Here is a 26,591-nt window from a genome sequence, read left to right on the forward strand (position 1 = left end):
ACTGCTGAATGGCTCTCACAGTCAGGAAGTTCTTCCTAATGTTCAGATGGAATCTCCTTTCTTGTAGTTTGAAGCCATTGTTCTGCGTCCTAGTCTCCAGGGAAGCAGAAAACAAGCTTGCTCCCTCCTCCCTGTGGCTTCCTCTCACATATTTATACATGGCTATCATATCTCCTCTCCTCCTTCTCTTCTTCAGGCTAAACATGCCCAGCTCCTTAAGCCGCTCCTCATAGGGCTTGTTCTCCAGATCCTTGATCATTTTAGTCGCCCTCCTCTGGACACATTCCAGCTTGTCAATATCCCTCTTGAATTGTGGTGCCCAGAATTGGACACAATATTCCAGATGTGGTCTAACCAAGGCGGAATAGAGGGGTAGCATTACTTCCCTAGATCTAGACACTATGCTCCTATTGATGCAGGCCAAAATCCCATTGGCTTTTTTTGCCGCCACATCACATTGTTGGCTCATGTTTAACTTCTTGTCCACGAGGACTCCAAGATCTTTTTCACACGTACTGCTCTTGAGCCGGGCATTGTCCCCCATTCTGTATCTTTGACCAAAGATTCACACTGGTGGATCTATATATTCCTAGGCTGTGAATAACCAAATCCACCAAATTTAAAAACCACAAATTTGGGAGGATGGGTGTATTGTGATCCTATAAGTGTATTCCATAGGGATCCTGTGTGATTCTGCCATTTTGTAGCATCCCTTTCTCTCCTCCAGCCACCTACAACAAGCACACAAAAGTCGCCGTGAAGACCATGAAGCCGGGTAGCATGTCCGTGGAAGCCTTCCTGGAAGAGGCCAACATCATGAAGACCCTGCAGCATGACAAACTGGTCAAGCTGAATGCTGTCGTGACCAAGGAAGAGCCTATTTACATCATCACAGAATTCATGGAGAAAGGTAAAGACCCAGGACTGGGGGTAGTTGATTTGGAGTGGATATTTTTAGCTTGAAAGCCACTTCAGGTCCCATGGCCTATAAACAAATAGTTCAAAAGGAAGCTTTTGGGATATGGCTACAGAGCTTGGAAAAGATGCATTTTGGATGAGAATTCCTAGATTCTGCTGAGGATTTGGAAAGTAGTACAAATTGACTCTCCCTTATCCTAAATGTTTGGGACCAGAAGTGTTTTGGATTATTTCAGATTATGGTATATTTACATACATATAATGCAATCTCATAACAGTGGGACTCATCTAAACAGATCATTCATGTATGTTTTGTATACTCCTTATACAAATAGCCAGAAGGAAGGCAATTTTATACGCAATATTTTAAAATAGTTTTTGTTACTAAAACAAAAGTTTGAGTACATTGAACCACCAGAAAGCAAAAGGTGTCATTGTCTCAGTTGGACAATTTTGGATTATTTTGGATTTCGGAATTCTGGATAGTCCAAAAGTATGATGGTTGAATGAAAAGTAATGCCTCCACCTTTGTAACTCCTCAACAGATAGCAGTACTGGTATGTGACAGGTACTGGCTTGTTCAGTAGACTCTCCTCTACAGTTCCATTTTTACCGGAAGCCTCAGCATTGAACGGTTGTGTTGCTAAAGTGCAAAGTATGGAACCCTGCGCAGACAGTCAGTCAATGCGACTTAAGCAACATGCAGTCATTGAATTCTTGACAGCAGAAGGTGTCACCTCAACATCTTTAAACTTATTCGCCCAATGATGCACAGTACTTGCATCAGCACTATCACCACAAACAGCTTGCATTCTCTGATGAATCTCCTTTGGGGTGACACCTTCTGCTGTCAAGAATTCAGCGACTGCACGTTGCTTAAGTCACTTTGACCGACCATCTGCACAGGGTTCCATGCTTCGCACTTTAACAACACAACCGTTCAATGCTAAGTCTTCCCGCCAAAATAGAACTGTAGAGGAGAGTCTACTGAACAACCCAGTACCTGCCGCATACCAGTACTGCCATCTGTTGAGGAGTCACGAAAGTGGAGGCATTACTTTTCATTCAACCCTTGTATATCTCTTCTATCGCTCCAGGGTAAGAAGAAGGCTTTTTAGTAAACTCTTTTAGCCCCTAAAAGTAACTTCTCCAAGTTCTGGGGAGACTTTCAATAAACTCTAAATCAATATCTTTGTTGTTGTTGTTGTTGTTGTTGTTGTTGTTGTTCCAACTGATGAAGGCAACCTCACACATCAGGTGTTTTTCTTAGGACATATTTTATTTGCAGGGGAACATGAGAGTCTGCATCCAGACTGCAGATTAATATCAGTATTAAACCACATTAACAGTCCTATCTCACTGCTATGGAATTCTGGGATTTGGTGAGATACTTAACGTTTTCTGCTAGGGAGCTCTGGCTCTTCAGCCAACTACGAATCCCAGGATTCTATAGGATGGCATCTTGGCAGTTAAAGTGGTCTCAAGCTGCTATAATTCTGCACTGTGGATGGGAGGAGAGTAAAGGCACTGCCCTTGCTCCAAATTGGCTTGAGGCATGATCTCAGGACTGGTTTCATGATGCCTTCAGGAAGCTGAAAACACAGCCTTGCTTCCTATCCTAAATACACTCATCCCAGCAGCTACTTGTTCCTTCTGTCCTTTGTTAACTATGTGTACGAATGTGTGTGTGCCACGGAAACTGTGCCGAGAGCAGCCTGTAGGAAGAGATAACAGAAACCAAACAGGAAGGGGAGGTAATTCAGATAGACCAGAATGAAGGGGATAAAAAGGATAACTCGTGCTTTGAAGGAGTTTTAATGCTGAAGGGTTTAGGCTGCCATTCACTTTGCCTGAGAGCATTTGGAGTACTAAATTTAGGCTGCTTTCCCACAATGAACTGCAAGATTCCTTGCATGATTTAGGTCAGGAATGAATCCAAGATGGCCTTCCAGAACTTGTTCAACTGCAAGTCCCATCAACCCTAACTTGCAAAGCCCATGTTGAATTGCAGTCCAGCACCTTGTGGTGTGTAATTCCCCTACAATGTGAATTAGGATGAGAAAATTGCTCTGGTTGGGCTTTCAGAAAGCCCTGTGGACAAGTGAGAGTGAGGGAGGCAAGCGTACCCCTTTTAAGCAATGGAGAGGATCGTAGCTGAAAGCTAGTGCCTGCCATTGTATTCATTTCCTCCACATTTCATTGTGTTGCCCTCCAGAACAGGAAAAGCTCTCTGACTTTAAACACCACACAACTGAGTAAGGAAACAATCCTTTTATTGAATATAATTTAAAAGCAGTAAAGTAAAAAGCACTTTAAAGAAATAGGTAAATCCAATTAGGTAAAAAGATAAGCAGGAACAAAGTAGTTCAGGGTAATGGTCCAGCAAAGTCCATAAAAACAAAGTCAAAACTTCCAAAACAAAATGCAAGAAATCAGGAAACATGAAAGCTGGAATGTGTCCAGAGAAGGGTGACTAAAATGATCAAGGATCTGGAGAACAAGCCCTATGAGGAGCGGCTTAAGGAGCTGGGCATGTTTAGCCTGAAGAAGAGAAGGATGAGAGGAGATATGATAGCCATGTATAAATATGTGAGAGGAAGCCACAGGGAAGAGGGAGCAAGCTTGTTTTCTGCTTCCCTGGAGACTAGGACGTGGAAGAATGGCTTCAAACTACAAGAGAGGAGATTCCATCTGAACATGAGGAAGAACTTCCTGATTGTGAGAGCTGTTCAGCAGTGGAACTCTCTGCCCCAGAGTGTGGTGGAGGCTCCTTCTTTGGAAGCTTTTAAACAGAGGCTGGATGGCCATCTGTCAGGCGTGCTTTGAATGCAATATTCCTGCTTCTTGGCAGAATGGGGTTGGACTGGATGGCCCATGAGGTCTCTTCCAACTCTTTGATTCTATGATTCTGTGAAAGCCGCACGGTATTAGGTAGGCTTAGTCTTTAAGAGAAGGCTTCACAGTGTGAGATAGGCCTTAGTCTGTGAGAGAAGGCCTCACAGTGTGAGGTATACCTTGTCTGTGAGAGAATGCCTCACAGTGTGAGAAAAGGCCTCACAGTGTGAGGTAGGCCTTAGCCTGGGTTAGAAACCTCTGTGTGATGTTGACCTTAGTCTGTGAGAGAAGCCTCTGTGTGAGATAGGACTTAGTCTGTGAGAGAAGCCTCTGTGTGATGTTGACCTTAGTCTGTGAGAGAAGCCTCTGTGTGAGGTTGACCTTATTCTGTGAGAGAAGCCTCTGTGTGAGGTTGACCTTAGTCTGTGAGAGAAGCCTCTGTGTGAGATAGGCCTTAGTCTGTGAGAGAAGCCTCTGTGTGAGGTAGGCCTTAGTTTTAGAGAGCCCTCAGTATAAGAAGGCCTCAGGTGTGAAGCTCCAGTGTGAAGGTTGAACTTTAATTGTGTTATGGAAATCTTGTTTTTGTAAATAGTGCAACCATATTATTTTACTAAAAAGAAAAGCCTCCTATGGAAAAGATAACATTGGTCTATGTATTTTTGTTCTTGTTATCACTTTGGGCTACTGGTGCTGGTCACACTGCTGCTTATAGATTGCTGTACATTTCTGAGGAGGGTCTTTTGTTAATAAGCCCACTTGCTCAAAATTCTCCTCCTTTTAAAAGTTGTGCTGGGATTTGAATCAGAGAATATATGCATTTACTAGATCTTGGAAATATAAAGACAAGAGGTTACAACAACTCAGAGAATCTCACCAGCCACATAAAGTTTCTGAGAGGTGTCATTTCTGGTGCTGCCAGTCAATTGTGATCCAGAGGTTGTTTCCTGTTCGGTTTCCTCTTTTTCCGATGAAATAGACTGAACTGCACCCAAATTGGTCTTGTTTATCTTCAAGAGGTCTCTTATTTCTCGTTTCCTCCCTATAGGAAGCTTGCTGGACTTCCTGAAAAGCGATGAAGGACACAGCGTGCAGCTGCCAAAATTGATCGACTTCTCTGCCCAGGTACGAGGCTGCTGCGGGATCCCTCGCTCCCATTGGAGATTGGCATTGATAAATCGTAAAAATATAGAGTTGAAGGGACCACTAGAGTCATAGAATCATAGAGTTAGAACAGACCCCAAGAGCCATCCAGTCCAACCCCCTTTTGCCAGGCAGAACACAATCAAATCACTCCCAGCAGATGGTCATCCAGTCTCCTCCGGAGAAGGAGATTCCATCACATTCCAAGGCAGCAAATTCCACTGATGAACAGCTTTTAACATTCATAAGGTTTTTTTCCTAATGTTTAAGTGGAATCTATTCCTTCCATTTGTATTCATGGCTCCATTGTGTCCTGGTCTCCAGAGAAGCAAAAAGTAAGCTGGCCCCCTCCTTTCTACACACTCTACGCAGGACATAATTTGATTCATCTCTATCTTACTTCCTCTTCCTTTTTTTCTAAGATAAGCAACCCCCAAATGTTTTAACTTTTGCAAACGGTGGAGCTGCTGCAGTTCCTCAAACATTTTGGCTGTCAAAACGCTCCTGTCCAAGGTTTCTGACCAGGTTCTTTCCCAGCCTGAGATGGAGAAGCTGGTGGCTGAATCTTGTACCAAATTCTGCACGCAAAAGTAGTATGTGCAGAACTTTGCCGCCTCCCAAAAAACCCTTCCATGTTATTCATTCAGTGTCCATTTCCCACTTTAGTTCAGTTTCCATTCCTCTGTCAGTGATGAGACAAATCCACTTTGGGTTTCGGTCTGAACTTTAAAGGAACTGTCCAAATCAGCAAGTCTGTTTGAGTGGAGATGAATCTATTTTAGCTTGGAGAATGGTTCAAGCCCTGGAGACCTGGTTCAGATATGGAAAATGTATTGTCAAAGGCTTTCATGGCCGGAATCACTGAGTTGTTGTAGGTTTTTTGGGGCTATATGGCCATGGTCTAGAGGCATTCTCTCCTGACGTTTCGCCTGCATCTATGGCAAGCATCCTCAGAGGTAGCGAGGTCTGTTGGAACTAGGAAAAAGGGTTCATATACCTGTGGAATGACCAGGGTGGGACAAAGGACTCTTGTCTGCTGGAGCTAGGGGGTGAATGTTTCAACTGATCACCTTGATTAGCATATAATGGCCTGATAGTGCCTGGAGCCAACTTTTGTTGAGAGGTGATGAGATGTCCTTGTTTGTTTCCTCTCTGTTGTTGTGCTGTTGCAATTTTAGAGTTTTTTAATACTGGTAGCCATTGAAATACACAAGCATGTGGACAATTTCAACAGAAAGGAGGAAACCATGAAAATGAACAAAATCTGGCTACCACTATTAAAAAAACTCTAAAATTACAACAGCACAACAACAGAGAGGAAACAAACAAGGGCATCTAATCACCTCTCAACAAAAGTTGGCTCCGGGCACTGCCAGGCTATCAAATGCTAATCAAGGTGATCAGTTGAAACATTCACCCCTAGCTCCATCAGACAAGAGTCCTTTGTCCCACCCTGGTCATTCCACAGATATATAAACCCTTTTTCCTAGTTCCAACAGACCTCACTGCCTCTGAGGATGCTTGCCATAGATGCAGGCGAAACGTCAGGAGAGAATGCCTCTAGACCTTGGACATATAGCCAAAAAAAAAAACCTACAACAATCCAGATATGGAAAGTTAGTGGGTGATTTATAGCAAGTCGCTCTCTCCCAACCTCAAAGGGTAGCAAAGGCAAACCTTCTCTGAAGAAATCCGGTTAAGAAAACCCCGTAATTGTGACCAGGCCGGGCTATAGCATAGCTAGTTAATCACCAGCAGAAATAGATCACACCAATTGAAAGGGTGGCAGTTCGAAGCCTGGGTCAGGGTGAGTACCCAACCTTCAGAAGAAGAGAAGGCTGAGAGGAGACATGATAACCATGTATAAATATGTGAGAGGGAGCCACAGGGAGGAGGGAGCAAGCTTGTGGGCCACAGCAACGCGTGGCAGGGGACGGCTAGTATTACAATATAATGGTATAGTACAATATAGTAATATATAATACGGATATTGTACTATGCTAATAACATATTGTATGTATATATATCTTGTAAGCCGCCCTGAGTCCCCTTTGGGGTGAGAAGGGCAGCATATAAATGTCATAAATAAATAAATAAATAAATAGAATTCAGACTGAAATGCAACATTAGTTTACTACCCAAGCACTGCTGGCATTTCAGATAGAGATAATTAGATAGAGAATATATTAATTAAAGGGGCAAAAGGTTTGGTGAAACGCAGCCTAAGGCGCTAAAAGCAGCAGAGCTCATCGTATTTGCATACACAAAGCTGCCTTCCCATTGCAGTGGGTCTATGTGAGGATGCGTTGTGTTATTTTTGTGGGACAGGCAACCTGGAACACGTCCAAGGGGCTTTCCTCCTTTTCGGTCTAATTCTCTCCAAAGGAGGAACTGTTCTCACTCTAATCTTGGAACAAACAGACCTTTGTTCCTTTGCCCTGACGGTGTTTTTCTTCCTCCCATCAAAGTCAACATTCAAAGGAGCAGGTGCAGCCACGGCCAGCCATCCATCCATCGTGTTTAGCTTGGCTGAACTGACAGTTAACTCCTTCTTTCGCATATTCAACACTTCAGGGACTTAGAATTACACAGATGAAGGGTACCCCAAGGGATATCTAGTCCAACCCCATTGCACCCTGCAGGAAGGCACAACTAAAGCACTCCAGAAAGATGCCCACCTGACCTCTGTATAAAGACCTCCAAAATGAAGAACTGAAGGCAGCGTGCTCCACAACTGAACTGTTCTTACAGTAAAGCAAGTCTTCTTAACGTTCAGGTGGAAACTCTTCTCTTGCCATTTGAATCCATCACTTGGCATCTTAGGGTGCATCTATGCTGTAGAACGAATGCAGTTTGATCCCACTTGAACTGCCGTGGCTCAATGCTATGGGATCCTGAGAGTTGTAGTTTTACAACCTTGAGCTTTCTCTGCCAGAGAGTGCTGATGCCTCACCAAACTACAAATCCCAGGCATTAATAGCATTGAGCCATGGTGGTGGCTCCTTCTTTCAGAAAATCATAGAGTTGGAAGAGACCTCATGGGCCTTCCAGTCCAATCCCACTCTGCCAAGAAGCAGGAATATTGCATTCAAGTCACCCCTGACAGATGGCCATCCAGCCTCTGCTTAAAAGCTTCCAAAGAAGGAGCCTTCACCACACTCCGGGGCAGAGAGTTCCACTGCTGAACGGCTCTCACAGTCAGGAAGTTCTTCCTCATGTTCAGATGGAATCTCCTCTCTTGTAGTTTGAAGCCATTGTTCCTTGTCCTAATCTCCATGGAAGCAGTAAACAAGCTTGCTCCCTCCTCCCTGTGGCTTCCTCTCACGTATTTATACATGGCTGTCATATCCCCGCTCAGCCTTCTCTTCTTCAGGCTAAACATGCCCAGCTCCTTAAGCCGCTCCTCATAGGGCTTGTTGTCCAGACCCTTGATCATTCTAGTCGCCCTCCTCTGGACACATTCCAGCTTGTCAATATCTCTCTTGAATTGTGGTGCCCAGAATTGGACACAATATTCCAGGTGTGGTCTAACCAAAGCAGAATAGAACGTGGGGAGCATTACATCTCTAGATCTAGACACTATGCTCTTGAACTGCTGTGATTCAATGCTATGGGATCTTGAGCTTAAAGTTTTGCAACCTTAAGCTTTCTCTGCCAGAGAGTGCTGATGTCTCTCCAAACTACAAATCCCAGGCATTCATAGCACTGAGCCATGGTGGTGGCTTCTTCTTTGGAGGCTTTTAAACAGAGGCTAGATGGCCATCTGTCGGGGGTGCTTTGAATGCAGTTTTCCTGCTTTTTGGCAGAATGGGGTTGGACTGGATGGGTCACCAATTCTAGGATTCTAGGATTCTATGGAAGTTAATGTGAAGTTAATTCTACAGTGCAATTGCACCCCCAAACTTCAAAGAAACAGAAAACTATCTCCCTCCCTTCAAATCTTTTAAGATCTTTTAAGATAAACCAGACGCTCATGTTGCAATGAGGCCATGGACCATATTTTAGTTGTTGTGGACCACTGGTGGTCCATGGGAACCATTAGAGATATGGCAAAAGGTGTTTGCTGCTGCCTCTGGAGGATTTTGAACAGATGCTGGATGGCCCTCTGTCAGGAAGGCTTTGCTTTTGTGTTCCTGCAAGGATAAATATTGTGTTTCTTTGGAGAGCGTACTATCTATGTGTTTGTGTCCTTTGCTTATTTAGTACTTAGAACTGGTTATATTAACATGGTTGAAACTTAACCCAATTGTTTTGTCCTAGAAATGTCATTTCTTATGTACATGCAACGTTGAGACATTACACAATAACGTTATGTCTGTGGCATAAAACTGAGAATCAAACTAATCATTAAAGGGCAAATAAAATGCATGAAGATGATGTCTCCTAGCCAGTTTTGCAACCTGCCCTTTTGTAACAGATGCCCTTTCCTCCTCTTGCTTCAGATTGCTGAAGGCATGGCTTTCATTGAACAGAGAAACTACATCCATCGGGACTTGAGGGCCGCCAACATCCTAGTATCAGGAATACTGGTTTGCAAAATTGCAGATTTTGGCCTGGCCAGAGTGATTGAGGATAATGAATACACAGCCCGGGAAGGTAGGAAGTAGGCTTGGGCGGTTTTGTTCGTTAATTTCATAATTCGTTATTAATTCGTATTAAAATTAGCTTACGATCCAATATTGAGCCATGCAGGAATAGTGTGAGGAGTAAATTAGATTCGAAACAATTTTTTCAATTTATTTCGTAATTATTTTGTAATGATTTCGTAATTATTTTGTAATTATTTTGTAATTATTTTGTAATTATTTTGTAATTATTTCATAATTATTTTTGCATGTCTGGTGCAAGTTTTATAGTTGTTTGTTTTATCACACCAACAGTCAACAACAGAGGGAGAGGGAAGCTTCAGAAGTTCCCCCTGTCCCATTTGGAGGGTTTTTTTAGCATATTGCGCAATCGCGTCCGCCATTAACGAATCGATTCGTAATTATACAAAATTTCGTAAATTTCGAAATTTTTAAAAGGAAAATTTCAGAATTCTTTAAAAAACGAAACGCGATGTACCCCTAAAAACGAAACGAGTTTAGAAACAAATTTTTCTGTTGTTACCCAAGCCTAGTAGGAAGGAAGGAAGGAAGAATCTGTCCCATTACTGCAAACTGCAATTTCCTCCTTCTGCTTTTATTTATATACCTATACAGATGTATTTAAAATTGTATTTATTACTTGCCTGCTATTGTGTCAACCTCAATGGCTGAACAGAGGGGTAAAAATAACCTTAATGATTTGAGGATGGTTGTCATAGATGCAGGCGAAACGTCAGGAGAGAATGCTTCTAGAACATGGCCACATAGCCTGAAAAACCTACAACAACTTCTATTTTTCGTTGTTCTAAGTAACTTTTTACCAAGTCCCAGTTTGTGTGCTTCTTTGGAATTCCTTCATTTGGCGACAGCCAATAAGTTAGTTCGTCCATGTTCATTATTTCCAGTATTTTATCTTGCCAATCTTCTCTTTGAGGTATTTCTTTCTGTCTCCAATTCTTCGCATATACAATTCGGGCTGTGGTGGTTAAGTAGTTGAAGATTATATCCTTTTTTTTTTTCTCCTTCAAAGTCAAGCATTCCATGCAAGAAGAACTCTGGTTCCCTTTTTATTTGTATTTTGAGAATCTTTTGTATGTCATTATGTACCATATTCCAAAATTCGTGGTAAAAAGTTACTTTAAACAACGAAAAATAGAGATCATTTCATGAAGGAGAAAACAAGTTAAAGAAGAACCAAAATAGGGAACCAACCAAAATCGGGCCTTCTCGGTGGTGGCTCCTCGGCTGTGGAACGCCCTTCCTACGGACATTAGACTAGCACCATCTCTAATGGTATTCCGCAAAAAGGTGAAGACATGGCTGTTCGAGAAGGCGTTCGAATAATTAGTGCAATGATTGGTTAATGAACACTGGAATGGAACAATGGATGACGAATCTGGAACATGTTTTTGATGACGAGACGACAGTGAATGGGTATTGTAGTAACTGTTTATTAATTGTGTTATGTGTTAGGTTGCTAACTGTTTCTATAATTAACTTGGAAATAAAGAAAAAAACATACAACAATCCAATCTTAATAATAACAATAATGCTATTTTTCAACTGAATCTCTACCCTCTTTTTCTCTTTCCTCATTGGGCAGGTGCCAAGTTCCCCATCAAATGGACTGCACCGGAAGCCATCAACTACGGCTCCTTCACCATCAAATCTGACGTCTGGTCTTTTGGGATTCTTCTGATGGAGATCATTACTTACGGGCGGACCCCTTACCCAGGTGCGTGGAGAGAAAAGCTCTGGATTTCTTGGTTTTAGGGCTTGGAGAGAGTGGGAGCCCTTTGTGGAAAGGAGACGGGGTGAACGATGGCTCTGGGAATTGCACTGGATGAACAGGTCCCAACCTGGTGCTCCCTGAACCTTGTCTCCTGTGCAATGCTAATAATGTAATGTAATGTAATATACTGTATATACATACAATATTTATAATATTATAATGCAATGCAATATAAAACTAATAATATGATATTATAATTATATATTTGTATTACATGTAATATTACTAATAATCTTATATAAATAAAAATGTAATGTTCGTTTGTGGGATTAACATAACTCAAAAACCACTGGGCAAATTGGCAGCAAATTTGGCCACAAGACACCAATCACGCCAATGAGTGTCCATCACCCCTAAAAACACGCAAAAAACCCACAGCAGAACGGACTTTAAAACCCCCAAATTGAACCATATATACATATACACATACGTTCATACACATATACACAAGCACACATACATACAGACACACATGTATGCAAGCACACAGAAATATACACATATACACACCTATATATACACCTTACTTACTTACTACTTAGGCGATCCCTCGTTGGACGAGTAAGATGGTCTTCCATGATGGGTTTCCTTGTGGATTCGTAGGTGGCTGTGGAGCCCTATTCTTGACACCTACACACATATACACATACATACACATATAGAAATACACATATATGCATACACACAAGCACACACATATACACAATATACATATACACATATAAACACAGATATATACATATACACATGCACACATACATACAGACACACACACACATATATATGCAAGTACACACAAATAAACACATATACATAAACATGTATACACCTACATGCATATACATATACATACACACATATATACACACATAAATACACACACACACATATATACACACAAACACACATATATACACATATACACAAATATATACAAGACATAAACACATATATACACACACAAAACACATATACACAGACTGGGCCACAGCAACACATGGCAGGGGACGGCTAGTATTACTATATAATGGTGTAGTACAATATAATAATACATAATACTGATATTGTACTATGCTAATAATATAATATATTGTATGAAAATATATCTTGTAAGCCGATCTGAGTCCCCTTCGGGGTGAGAAGGGCGGCATATAAATGTCGTAAATAAATAAATAAATCTGGATGGGTGAGGATTAGTAGCCCCCCAAATACATTGGAAGGCTGCCAGGTTAGACGAGGCTGCCATAGATCATCACGGAGTGGGTCAGAACCAACATCCACTGGCTGGTGGATTCTATGAATCACAGCCCAAAAATCGTACTCTTCCAAGCTTTAGATCAAAAGTAGCAAACCTAGGGGAAAGGATTGTCAGAGGTGTAGATAATACTGTCAGGATGTGGAAATTACCTAACATTTTCTAAGTGACAGCACAGTTAATACCTCTGGTCTAACCATCTGTAAAAGAGTTAAGCCACTGTAATTAGGGTGTGGTGATTAATGCAGTGGGAATAGTATATAGATTGTAGTTATATTGATTAAGTCACATGAGGGATAATTGGAGAGTGTGCTTGAGAACTGCTGCTGTGAGTAGTGAGGAAGAAAAAGCTGCAAAGTTTGTATATTTTGTATATACTTTGTATACTGCTGCAACAAAGGAGGAAGAGAAGCCTTCTTGCTCATTTGGGGAAGAACAAAAGTCTCTCTGTGTTTTGTTGTTTGAGCAGAAGACCACAACAACAGTGTTTTTGGATACCTGGTTCCTTAACTGGAACTAATAGAGTCACTTCCGCAAGAACAGGAGTTCTGTGACTGCATTGAACCCTGACAAATACTAGGCTCATGGTCCCTGTGCTGTCACGCGCTGGGCCTGTAATAATTGTCTTTTGAACAGGACTTGCAGATGAGTCCACCCAAGATGAGTCCACAGCAGACACTCTGCTGGCTGTTCTATTGGATCACACGTCGGACACTTCCCAAGTTTGGCCAAATTTGGCCAAGTGTCTAGGACTGTGTGGTGTATCGGCGAATAATGTGTGCAGATCCCAGTAAGGTGGCCTTCTGCAGCTGTCAGTGCCAATTGTGTTTAAGTGCAGGCCAAGGTCTTTAGGGACTGCACCCAGTGTGCCCATCAGCACTGGGACCACCTTGACTGGCTTGTGCCAGAGTCTTTGCAGTTCGATCTTTAAATCCTCATATTCTGTCAGCTTTTCCAGTTGTTTCTCGGTTGTTTCTCAGTTGTTGTTGTTGTTGTTGTTATTCTGTGGATATGGACAAGAGAAGGGTGACTATATGGTTAAAAGAGGAATTAAATGGTCTGGAAACCAAGGAATGGCATAAGGAACTAGTTATACTTAGCATGGAGAAGACACGATAGCTATCTTTAGGCCTGTCATCATGTGCAAGATAGAGCAAGCTTATATTGTCGAAGGCTTTCATGGCTGGAATCACTGGGTTGTTGTAGGTTTTTTTGGGCTATATGGCCATGTTCTAGAGGCATTCTCTCCTGACGTTTCGCCTGCATCTATGGCAGGCATCCTCAGAGGTAGTGAGATCTGTTGAAACTAGGAAAATGGGTGGAATGACCAGGGTGGGACAAAGAACTCTTGTCTGTTGGAGCTAGGTGTGAATGTTTCAACTGACCATCTTCATTAGCATTTGATGGCCTGGCAGTTGTTTGGTGTGTCTTGTTAGTGCCTGGGGAAATCTTTTTGTTGAGAGGTGGTTAGATGTCCTTGATTGTTTCCTCTCTGTTGTTTTGCTGTTGTAATTTGAGATTTTTTTTTAATACTGGTAGCCAGATTTTGTTCATTTTCATGGTTTCCTCCTTTCTGTTGAAATTGTCCACATGCTTCTTGTGGATTTCAATGGCTTCTCTGTGTAGTCTGATATGGTGGTTGTGAGAGTGGTCCAGCATTTCTGTGTCCTCTAATAATATGCTGTGTCCAGGTTGGTTCATCAGGTGCTCTGCTATGACCGACTTCTCTGGTTGAAGTAGTCTGCAGTGCCTTTCATGGTCCTTGATTCGTGTCTGGGCAATGCTGTGTTTGGTGGTGAAACGTCAGGAGAGAATGCCTCTAGACCATGGCCATATAGCCCGAAAAAAACCAAGAACAACCCAATTTTTGAATTCATTTGTGAAAGTTTAAGCTTCCTCTGGTACTCCCAAGTAAAACTAAAGTAGAACCTTTTGACCTCTTGAATTTCATTTGCGTATTATTTTTGTCACTATCAGAAATATGAAGCTGATTATCACAGTTTAGCATTTCTGACTCATAATAGGGTTCTGCAATTCATATATACCTTTCCCTTCCAGTTAAGCTCACCACTTGTTTCTCATTTCCAGAAATGCTTCCTTATTTTTAATGAACATGTATTAAGAGGTGGCTTCTCTGTGTAGCCTGACATTGTGGTTGTTGGAGTGGTCCAGCATTTCTGTCTTCTCCAATAATCTGCTGTGTCCAGGTTGGTTCATCAGGTGCTCTGCTATGGCTGACTTCTCTGGTTGAAGTAGTCTGCAGTGCCTTTCATGTTCCTTGATTTGTGTTTGGACAATGCTGCGTTTGGCCACCAACTGCATTATTCCCACTTGCCTCTGATAAGGTGGGGGGGGGGGGCATCTACAGCTTGTGAAGATCTGGATACTTGCATCATTGTATCGTGGCAGTTCAATAGGGAGCAACAAATGCTACTTCATTCAAAATCTGGCCAAAAACAAAATGAATGTTTTCATTTTGGTGGTCCCTAGAGCAAGCTTGTTTTCTGAAGCTCCAGAAGATAGGACCCAATCCAATGGATTGAAATGATAATAAAAGAGATTCTGACTAAACGTTAGGAAGTACCTTCCTGACATAAAATGCCATCTGATAGTGAAATCAAACTTCTTGGGATGATGGTAGAGTCTCTTTCTTTGGTGTTGTTTACACCAAAACATCTGCCCTCTAGTTGTTTTGAACTTCAACTCCCACAATTCCTAACAGCCTACAGGCTGTTAGGAATTGTGGGAGTTGAAGTCCAAAACACCCGGAGGTCTCAAATTTGGCCATGCCTGTTGTACCCATTCATACACATGTCTTCTCTATTTTAATAACCCAGGGATGTCAAACCAGGAAGTGATGCGTGCCCTCGAGCGGGGTTACCACATGCCCCGTCCAGAGACCTGCCCAGCCGAACTCTATGACATCATGCTGCGGTGCTGGAAAAAGAAGCCGGAAGACCGCCCCACCTTTGAGTCCAATCAGAGCATCCTGGAGGATTTCTTCACTGCCACAGAAAGCCAGTATCAGCAGCAGCCTTAAAAGACAGATATGTGAGAAAATGCTGGAGTGGGAAGGTCCATGCAGAGAACAATGCCAAGGTGGACCTCCAGATTCCCTGGTGGCTTAAGCTGTCTTCACGTTGCCTGCTTTCAAAGGGATCTCAGTGGCTACTGCTTGAAACTCTTCCTGCTTAGACTGAAACTTGATCTAACGAAAACAGTTTATGCATTCTTAATGAAAACATCATGAAGAAACCACAGCCAAACGATGCCGTTTCAGAAGGAAAGTGACATGCACTTTTTGTTTCAAGTTCTAGGAAAGTGTTTGGAAAAATACAGACTCTCCCATCTTTGGTGTCTTACAACCAAAGCTGGATGGACATCTTTCAAGGCTGTTTTAGTTGTGTACTTCTGCATGGCAGATCAGTGGTTCCCAACCTGTGGTCTGAGGACCACCAAAGGTCCACAAGAATGAAAATATGGTCTGGCGTCACCATTACTATGTTGTTGCCTCAAAACCACATGGCAACGAGAACAACTGGTCTTGCAAAACTCTCTTTATAGTGTCAAAGCAATAGAGATATCAGGAGAGGAGAGGCTAACTACCCAGGAAAGATTACTACTACCACATCAGCTCTAGATTATGAAATACGGTTTTCTGTGGGCAAGCAGACAGCAACTACTGGATGGCATATGTTCTGTATCAGAAACTAGAGCTGATGTGGTCTATCCAATGCAATTTTCTGAATCTGCACCCCAAATAATCAAACTGAATCTAATGTTTATTTTATTTACATTTGTACCACGCCCTTCTCACTCCCGAGGCCAAAAACCGACAATGTAACCCTTTAGGTATTAATGTTGGAGAGTGGTCTCTGGCCAAAGTGGTCCCTGGTCAAAAAAAGGTTGGGAACCACTGGACTAATTAGTCCTTGTGTTTCCTTCCAACTCTTTAAGATCTATTGGTTGCGATACCCAGAATTCCTCAACCAGCACAGCCATGGGAGTTGCAGTGAAGTTTTCATCCTTTGTTTCAAAATGTTTGATTGTGTGAGTGTTTGTGTGTGTGAGGAAAAAATGTTGTTTTAATAACTGGCTAGTCAAATATTGCTTTAAATATATTCATTTGTAGCACTCTAATCCAGCTGCCACCTGTCCTTTAATGCAAGGAATGGTTCCTAATTTAGGTGGCAAAGCCTAAGGAGGAACAGTTGAGTTTAGTTTAGAGAAGGAGAGATTGAGAGATGACATGACAGAGTGTGCTGACACGCGCTGGACCTATAGTAATTGTCTTTTAAAACAGGACGTGCTCTTTGTGCCCAGCGGGACGCCGGGGTGCCTCGGCTGAGAGGCCCTATGGATTTTCCTAAACAAAGTCTTTAGAAACTTGGAAAGTTTAACAAAGTTCTTTATTATTGCTTAGATCTTCAACAAAACACACAAATTCTTCTTAACTTGCTCACAAATGGCAGGCACCTTGCTTCGTGAACTATTTATTTCTTTTACAAGGAAAACCCTTCGACCCCTCCCTGGGCAATCTGTCTTTAGGCTGGCTGGTGTGGGGCCTTACTTCCAATTCCAATTTGCTTTTTGGGTACCCGAGTAAACTTTACTGGCCAAAACTTTAGAGATTTTCCAGCTGGAGACCTTTGGATCTGTAAAACTGTTTTCTTCAGAAGCTTTAGGGCTGTCTTTCCCAGAGGCTTGTAGAGCTGTGAGGCTGTAAGTTCCCCAGCCAGAGCTTTGAGAACTGTCTTCTCAGCCTAACCTCTCATGGTCCCTCGATGGCTTTAAGAAGGGCATTAATTTTTTTAAAAGTGGGGCATTAATACAAAGCCATTTTTGGCTCATTGAAATGTTAGACTGCCATCTAGTAGCTCATAGCCAATGAACAGTATGTGACTGATTTGTACTTGCTCAGAAGTTGTTGAGAAGGACCTCCATTCCTTTTTTTTGAAGTGTCTACTCCAGCTAAACGTTTGCATCTCTCCTTCAAAGCAATCTCTCAAAAAAACATTGGGTTGTTGTGAGTTTTCCGGGCCATATGACCATATTTCTGAAGCATTCTGACCTGATGTTTCACCTGCTTCTATGGTAGGCATCCTCAGAGGTTGTGAGCCTACCATAGATGCAGGCGAAATGTCAGGAGAGAATGCTTTGGGAATGTGGCCATATAGCCTGGAAAACTCACAACGACCCTGTGATTCCAACCATGAAAGCCTTCGGCAAGGAAAACATTTGTTTCCTGGGCTACAACTCTGCTAGCAAAGCTTTTTGGGGGAAAAATCAAACACGTATTTCCACCATGAAATGCTGCAAGCTTTCTTATTTTTGTTCGAGCCTTTCTTAGGGCAGCAGAACTGCTGAGCTTTTGAAACAAACAGCAGTATGTTTGTCGCTTCAGCACAAAAAATTACAAGATGAATGTAGCATCTAGAAATATCAGGTTCAGGAGTATTATATGGCTCAAGGATTCAAAATGCAGTGGTTTGTATTGAGGGAACTGCAACATATCTATCCTTGTTTTGTGACACCTCAAAGCAATCTCTGTAGCCATGGGCTGATCCCATACAGGTGAGCATTATTGTGATCCCTTGCTCCAATACCGCTCCTTTTTTTGGTTTTGTACACAGCCAATTTAAATGAAACCCCAGGATTCTGAATGACGCAGCCATTGCGATTGAAGTGGAAACATAGTGCTAGAATTGCACAGTGTAAACAGGGCCTGAGTTGGTAATCTCAATGGATGCTCACATTAGGATTTCTATTAACTGGACACATCTAATACCTAAATCTTACAACTGGACACCTCTAATACCTAAAATTCCCTTCTGAGACCAGGATGAAGGAAGAGAACCCAAATGTGATTTGATTAAGCCTATTTACTTTGTATATTTTGACATATATTGATGTAAACTATATTTTGTGTCTTTTATAATAGTAAATGTTATAGAAACTCTTCTGCTGTCTTTTCTGGCTGAGGTAAGGTAAAAGTTTGCCCCTAACATTAAGTCCAGTTGTGTCTGACTCTGGGGGTTGGTACTAATCTCCATTTCTAAGCCGAAGAGCAGGCATTGTCCGTAGACACCTCCAAGGTCATGTGGCCAGCATGACTGCATGGAGCGCCGTTACCTCCCTGCCTATTGATCTACTCACATTTGCACGTTTTCAAACTGCTAGATTGGCAGAAGCTGGGCCTAACAGCGGGAGCTCACCCTGCTTCCCGGATTCAAATCACCAACCTTTTGGTCAGTAAGTTCAGCAGCTCAGCGGCTTAACCTGTTGTGCCACCAGGGGGCTGTAGACTGCGATAATTTTGGAAATATGGGGATGTGAACATAATAGGATCCTATACTTGCTTGCCCGAAAGCATCACTGACCAACTGTATTGGACATGGCATGAAACCATGGTTTAGTAAAGACGGCACCTAGCTCCCTCTGGACATTTCCCATGCCAATATAATGCATCAGAGATATTGGCTTGTGTTACAGATTGAAAGCAGTTTATTCTGTAATTTTGTGTTTTAATACAACTTTATTTATATCATTTATTATGGCAACAAGACTGATTGATAATTAGCAAATAGAGAAATCATGGAGGCAGTGACAGACTTTGTATTTCTAGGTGCAAAGATTACTGAGGATGCAGACTGCAGCCAGGAAATCAGGAGATGCTTCCTTCTTGGGAGGAGAGCAATGTCCAGTCTCGATAAAATAGTGAAGAGTAGAGACATCACACTGACAACAAAGATCCGCATAGTTAAAGCCATGGTATTCCCCATAGTCACCTACGGATGTGAGAGCTGGACCTTCGGGAAGGCTGAGCAAAGAAAGAAAGATGCTTTTGAGCTGTGGTGCTGGAGGAAAGTTCTGAGAGTGCCTTGGACTGCGAGAAGATCCAACCAGTCCATCCTCCAGGAAAGAAAGCCCAACTGCCCATTGGAGGGAAGGATATTAGAGGCCAAGATGAAGTACTTTGGCCACATCATGAGGAGACAGGAAAGCTTGGAGAAGGCAATGAAGCTGGGAAAAATGGAAGGAAAAAGGAAGAGGGGGTAACCAAGGGCAAGATGGATGGATGGCATCCTTGAAGTGACGACTGACCCTGAAGGAGACCTTGGGAGTGGTGACGGCCGACAGGGAGCTCTGGCCTGGGCTGGGCCAGGAGGTCACGAAGAGTTGGAAGTGACTGAATGAGTAAACAACAATTTTAACACAAAATTACAGAATAAACTGCTGACAATCTACAAGCCAATATCTCTGATGCAAGTATATAATAAGGAATCGTCAACATCTCACCAGTTTCATAAAGCAGGCTTGTTTTCACTAACCAGTGTTAAGACTGATTTAGAGGAGTTACAAACTATAGTCAGTCTTAACACTAGTTCAGTGTTTCTCAACCTTCCTAATGCCGCGACCCCTTAATACAGTTCCTGATGTTGTGGTGACCCCAACCATAAAATTATTTTAGTTGCTGCTTCATAACTGTAATTTTGCTACTGTTATGAATCGTAATGTAAATATCTGATATACAGGATGTATTTTCATTCACTGGAACAAATTTGGCACAAATACCCAATATGCCCAAATTTGAATACTGGTGAGTTTCGGGGACGACGACTAGTTTTGTCATTTGAGAGCTGTAGTTACTGGGCTTTATGATTCATCTACAATCAAAGAGCATTCTGAACTCCACCAATGATGGAACTGAACCAAACTTAACACACAGAACTCCCATGACCAAGAGAAAATACTGGAAGGGTTTGGTGGGCACTGACGTTGAGTTTAGGAGTTGTAGTTCACCTACATCCAGAGAGCACTGTGGACTCAAACAATGATGGATCTGGACCAAACTTGGAAGGAATACTCAATATGCCCAAATGTGAACACTGGCGGGGTTTGTGGAAATAGACCTTGACATTTGCGAGTTGCATTTGCTGGGATTTATAGTTCACCTACAATCAAAGAGCATTATGAACCCCACAAACAATAGAATTGGACCTAACTTTCGACACAGAACCCAGATGACCAACAGAAAATACTGTGTTTTCTGATGGTCTTTGGTGACCCCTCTGACACCCTTTTGTGGACCCCCCCCCCCCGGGTTCCCGACCCCCAGGTTGAGAAATACTGCACTAGTTAGTGAAAACAAGCCTGCTTCATAAAACATTGGTTAGATGTTGGCTTGTTTCCTTATCGGTAGTTGAAATTAAACAGGTTTTTTTTTAAAAAAATAACATGGCAAGGTTGTGTCTTATCTAACATGGATGGTGATAAGAATAAGAATAATACATATTATTATAACATCCCTCTCGTTCTCTCTTAGATTCAAACATCCAAACTTTTTGTAGCTACATCAGAGAAAACGTAGCTTGGCCATGTCGGCATCAAATTAATTAGGCGATCCCTCATAGTCCAAAGATGATGGTCCTCCAAGTGTAGTATCCTGGTGATGGGTCCGTAGGTCACTGTGAAGCCCTATCCTTGACCTGCATCTTCTCCCGCAATGAGGGCATTGGTTTCCAGGTGGGAGGCGGTCTCGGTCGGGGTTGGCTTGACGCATCTTCCTCTTGCCATGTTTCTCTCTTTCGCCCTCCATTCGTGCCTCTTCAAATTCTACAGCACTGCTGGTCACAGCTGACCTCCAACTGGAGCACTCAAAGGCCAGGGCTTCCCAGTTCTCAGTGTCTATGCCAGAGTTTTTAAGGTTGGCGTTGAGCCCATCTTTCAATCTCTTTTCCTGTCCTCCACCATTCCATTTTCCGTTCTTGAGTTTGGAGTACAGCAACTGCTTTGGGAGACGGTGGTCGGGCATCCGGACAATGTGGCTGGTCCAGCGAAGTTGATGGCAGAGGACCATCACTTCAATGCTGGTGGTCTTTGCTTCTTTCAGCATGCTGACATTTGCCTGCCTGTCTTCCCAAGAGATTATTATTATTGTAGTATTATTATACTACATTTATACCCCACCCTTCTCACCCCAGTGGGGGACAATGCTGCATTACACATATAATAATAAACATAACATATCAATTTAAACATGCAATAATAAACATGAGATAATAATTCAAATATAAATATAATAACAAGCTTAGAAGTAATTCAAATAGAAATACAATAAAAAAGCTTTAAAGTAAACATACAATGATTCAAATATAAATACAAAAAAGAGCTTAAAAGTAAACATTGAATCCCAACCAAAGTGGACTGATGGAAAAAGTGGTCTGAAGCAACAGGAGAGGAAAGGGAACCCCGAAAATGAGCGGCCGCACAGGTGTTCCAATGTCCAAATGATGGGCAGTGTGGATATGGAGGCACCCGGCGCAGGTATTTCAACGATGTGTGGCGCAGCCATTAAAGTAGCAGCGCGATGAGGTTGCGGGGGCCATGTTGTTTCCCTGCTGGGTCAGCTGGCTGGAATGAGGGTGTGGCTGCAGGTCTCCTCGTGGGCAAGCCCAGGGCTGAGCAGGCAGCAAAGCTGGATGGCAATGCTCTGGCCCCAGGGTCCCTCTTGCAACAGAGCCCAACAAGATTTGCAGGATTTTCCGGAGGCAGCGCTGATGAAATCGTTCCAGGAGTTGCATGTGATGTCTGTAGACTGTCCATGTCTACAGAGATATTGGCAAGCTGGAATGTGTCCAGAGGAGGACGACTAAAATGATCAAGGGTCTGAAGAACAAGCCCTATGAGGAGCGGCTTAAAGTGCTGGGCATGTTTAGCCTGAAGAAGAGAAGGCTGAGAGGAGATATGATAGCCATGTATAAATAAGTGAGAGGAAGCCACAGGGAGGAGGGAGCAAGCTTGTTTTTTGCTTCCTTGGAGACTAGGACGCAATGGAACAATGGCTTCAAACTACAAGAGAGGAGATTCCATCTGAACATGAGGAAGAACTTCCTGACTGCGAGAGCCGTTCAACAGTGGAACTCTCTGCCCCGGAGTGTGGTGGAGGCTCCTTCTTTGGAAGCTTTTAAACAGAGGCTGGATGGCCATCTGTCAGGGGTGCTTTGAATGCAACATTCCTGCTTCTTGGCAGAATGGGGTTGGACTGGATGGCCCATGAGGTCTCTTCCAACTCTTTGATTCTATGATTCTATGGTCAGGCCCGTAGCCAGGATTCCGTTTCGAGGGGGGCTAAAAATTTTTCAGGGGGGGTTTCGGGGGAGGGGGCTGAGTTTCGGGGGGGGGGGCTGAGTCTGAGTGAAAGAGGGTCTAGCCTAGCAAACCTTTAGTATCATTACCCCAATACCCCCATACATATGGGATATATTGAGAATGGTGATCAAATTATGAATAAACATAACAGTTTAAATAATGCACCAGTAAGGCCTTTTCGCGAACCACCATGAGAATTTCGGGGGGGGGGGGGGGGGCTGAAGCCCCCCGAGCCCCCCCCCCCGGCTACATGCCTGTCTATGGTGGTCAGGCATCCGGACAACGAGGCTGGTCCAGTGGAGTTGATGGCGGAGGACCATCGCTTCAGTGCTGGTGGTCTTTACTTCTTCCAGCATGCTGACATTTGTCCGCCTTGTCTTCCCAAGAGATTTGCAGGATTTTTCAGAGGCGGTGCTCATGGAATCATTCCAGGATTGACAGTCCACGTTTCGCAGGCGTATAGCAGGGTTGGGAAGACAATAGCTTTATAAACAAGCACCTTGGTATCCCTATGGATGTCCCGGTCCTCAAACACTCTCTCCTTCATTCAGAAAAAAGCTGCACTCGCAGAGCTCAGGCGGTGTTGTATTTAGGTGTCGATGTTGACTTTGGTGGAGAGGTGGTTGCCAAGGGAGCGGAAATGGTCAACATTTTCTAATGTTACACCATTAAATTGTATTTCTGGCATTGGAGAGAGATTGGCTGGTGACTGCTGGAAGAGCACTTTGGTTTTCTCGATGTTCAATGACAGACCAAGCTTCTCGTATGCTTCTGCGAAGGTGTTTAGTGGCTTGTAGATCTTCTTCTGAATGTGCAGAGATGACATTGTCATCAGCATACTGGAGTTCTATAACAGATGTTGTTGTAACTTTGGTTTTGGCTTTCAGTCTGCTGAGGTGAAACAGCTTAGATAGATGACTTCCAATGGAGGGCCTAACCAACCTACTGTAATAAGTTTATTTATTTATTTGCCATATTTCTAACCCTCTTGGAGGCCCAGCGCTTGGGAAACCCCCGCCTTAGAGGCCCAAGAGCTCTCTTCCTCTAACCCCCTTTTATTTGTCCCATTTGGGCTTCCGTTGCCTTTGAGACGCAACCAAAATGGCTGTGGAGGTCTACTGTTGCCAGTAGCTAAGATGGAGAAACCAGCTTCCTCTCTTCCTTTTTCTATGGCCGTGCTACGCCAGGGATAAAAATGGCCGCCGCCGAGCCTCGACAAAAATGGCCGCGGAGTCCTAACCTTGCCAATACCCAAGATGGCGGAGGCGGAAGAGGCCTCTCCCTCCCGTCGCCGTCTCCGTCTCCATGGCGACGGGTCCCGCCCGAGCCAATCGCGCGCCGCTTCCGCCGACGTCACGGCCGACACGTGGATCCAAGATGGCGGCCCCGGGGGTGCTGGTGAGTGAGTGCCGAGTGGGATCCCCTTCTCCCTCTCAGGAAGGCACAGTCAAAGCCCTCCCGACAGAGGGCCACGCAGCCTCTGCTTACAAGCCTCCAGGGAAGGATGGCTATTGCAAGGGGCCTCTAGGAGCCACCCAGCTCAGCCTTCTTTGTATCAACAAGGAAGGCACCATCAAAGCCCTCCCGACAGATGTCCACCTTTAAAAACTTCACTTTCTGAAGGAATCCTAGTTCAGAAGGGCCTCCCAAAGGCCATCCAGCCCAGCCTCTTCCCTGTCACAATCAAAGCCCTCCCGACAGATGTCCACCTTTAGAAACTTCACTTTCTGAAGGTATCCTAGCTCAAAAGGGCCTCCCAAAGGCTATCCAGCTCAACCCCTTTCCTGTCACAATCAAAGCCCTCTTGACAGATGCCCATCCAGACTGTCTTTAAAAACTCCCACCACTTCCTGAATAGATCCTAGCTCAAAAGGGCCTCCCAAAGCCTATCCAGCTCAACCCCTTTCCTGTCACAATCAAAGCCCTCTCGACAGATGGCCAGCCAGACTCTCTTTAAAAACTCCCACCACTTTATGAATGGATCTTAGTTCAAAAGGTTCTCCCAAAAGGCTATCCAGTCCAACTCCTTTCCTGTCACAATCAAAGCCCTCCTGACAGATACCCATCCAGACTTTCTTTAAAAACTCCCACCACTTTCTGAAGGAATCCTAGTTCAAAAGGGCTTCTCAAAGCCTATCCAGTCCAACCCCTTTCCTGTCACAATCAAAGCCCTCCCGACAGATGCCCATCCAGACTTTCTTTAAAAACTCCCACCACTTTCTGAAAGAATCCTGGGTCAAAAGGGCCTCCCAAAGCCTATCCAGCCCAGCCTCTTTCCTGGCACAATCAAAGCCCTCCTGACACATGTCCATCCTGATTCTCTTTAAAAACTTCACTTTCTGAAGGAATCCTAGTTCAAAAGGGCCTCTCAAAGTCTATCCAGCCCAACCCCTTTCCTGTCACAATCAAAGCCCTCTTGACAGATGCCCATCCAGACTCTCTTTAAAAACTCCCACCACTTTCTGAATGCATCCTAGCTCAAAAAGGTCTCCCAAAGGCTATCTAGTCCAACCCCTTTCCTGTCACAATCAAAGCCCTCCCGACAGATGGCCAGCCAGACTCTCTTTAAAAACTCCCACCACTTCCTGAATGGATCCTATTATTATTTATTATTATTATTAACTTTATTTGTACCCCACTAGGATCTCCCGAAGGACTCGATGCAGCTTACAAAGGCTGAGGCCACAAAAGGGTCTCCCAAAGCCTATCCAGCCCAACCCCTTTCCTGTCACAATCAGAGCACTCCTGACAGATGTCCATCCATACTTTCTTTAAAAACTTCCTCCACTTTCTGAAAGAATCCTAGTTCAAAAGGGCCTCCCAAAGACTATCCAGCTCAACCCCTTTCCTGTCACAATCAAAGCCCTCCCAACAGATGTCCACCTTTCAAAACTTCACTTTCTGAAGGAATCCTAGTTCAAAGGGGCCTCCCAAAGCCTATCCAGTCCAACCCCTTTCCTGTCACAATCAGAGCTCTCTCGACAGATGCCCATCCAGACTCTCTTTAAAAACTCCCACCACTTTATGAATGGATCCTAGTTCAAAGGGGTCTCCCAAAGGCTATCCAGCCCAACCCCTTTCCTGTCACAATCAAAGCCCTCCTGACACATGTCCATCCAGACTCTCTTTAAAAACTACACTTTCTGAAGGAATCCTAGTTCAAAGGGGCTTCTCAAAGTCTATCCAGCCCAACCTCTTTCCTGTCACAATCAAATTCTGCTCCTTTATTTCACCCTGAATTTTAAAATCTTTTTATGTACATGCGACCCGCTCACTGTCATTATGTTTAATTTACTGCTTTTTATGTTTTGTGTACATTGTTTGTTATGGTTATATGTTTTGTACTTTAATGCTATGTTGTTTATTTTATTGTAATTTGTTGTTTGGGCTTGGCTTCATGTAAGCCGCCCCGAGTCCCCGTTGGGGGAGATGGTGGCGGGGTATAAATAAAGTTTATTATTATTATTATTATTATTATTGACACAAAAGCACCGTAGGTCCAGATCTATATGCTGGATTTCATATCACAAAATCACAAGTTGAACGCTTCCCAAGCGTCATTATTATTATTATTATTATTATTATTATTATTATTATTATTATTTTACCATTATCGATATAGCAGTTCCTTGGAAATTGCCAGGCTTTAAAACTAGAGAGGGCTCCTGTGTCTTTACTTGTTGGCCTGATGAATGACTCTTGCTGAAATCCTCTCTTCTTTGTGTTTTGTTAACTACTACGATAAATGTCTCCATGACATTTAGCGACCCCATGAATGAGAAGCCTCCAAGTCTCCATACCCTCTATATTCCTCCTCATGTCTTGCAAATCCAGGGCAGCCATGGCTTTCTTGGTTGAGCCTATCCACTTGGATTGCAGTCTTACTGACTTCTAATTCGTTCTTGTCCATTTT

General features: G+C 43.3%; 2 protein-coding genes across 2 annotated transcripts in view; both read left to right on the forward strand.

The window, feature by feature from the left end:
- Positions 1 to 16,007, forward strand: part of HCK (HCK proto-oncogene, Src family tyrosine kinase) — a 52,208-nt gene extending 36,201 nt beyond the window's left edge. Inside the window, exons 9-13 of the mRNA XM_060771831.2 lie at positions 728 to 910; positions 4,799 to 4,875; positions 9,336 to 9,489; positions 11,083 to 11,214; positions 15,364 to 16,007. Coding sequence (XP_060627814.2) covers positions 728 to 910; positions 4,799 to 4,875; positions 9,336 to 9,489; positions 11,083 to 11,214; positions 15,364 to 15,566 — 749 coding nt within the window. The 3' untranslated portion in view covers positions 15,567 to 16,007. The remainder of the gene's footprint in view (positions 1 to 727; positions 911 to 4,798; positions 4,876 to 9,335; positions 9,490 to 11,082; positions 11,215 to 15,363) is intronic.
- Positions 16,008 to 24,024: 8,017 nt separating this feature from the next.
- Positions 24,025 to 26,591, forward strand: part of TM9SF4 (transmembrane 9 superfamily member 4) — a 43,519-nt gene continuing 40,952 nt past the window's right edge. Inside the window, exon 1 of the mRNA XM_067468283.1 lies at positions 24,025 to 24,076. Within this exon, the coding sequence (XP_067324384.1) occupies positions 24,056 to 24,076 (21 nt within the window). The 5' untranslated portion in view covers positions 24,025 to 24,055. The remainder of the gene's footprint in view (positions 24,077 to 26,591) is intronic.

This window comes from Anolis sagrei, chromosome 4, assembly GCF_037176765.1.
Source record: "Anolis sagrei isolate rAnoSag1 chromosome 4, rAnoSag1.mat, whole genome shotgun sequence".
Lineage (NCBI taxonomy): Eukaryota > Metazoa > Chordata > Lepidosauria > Squamata > Dactyloidae > Anolis > Anolis sagrei.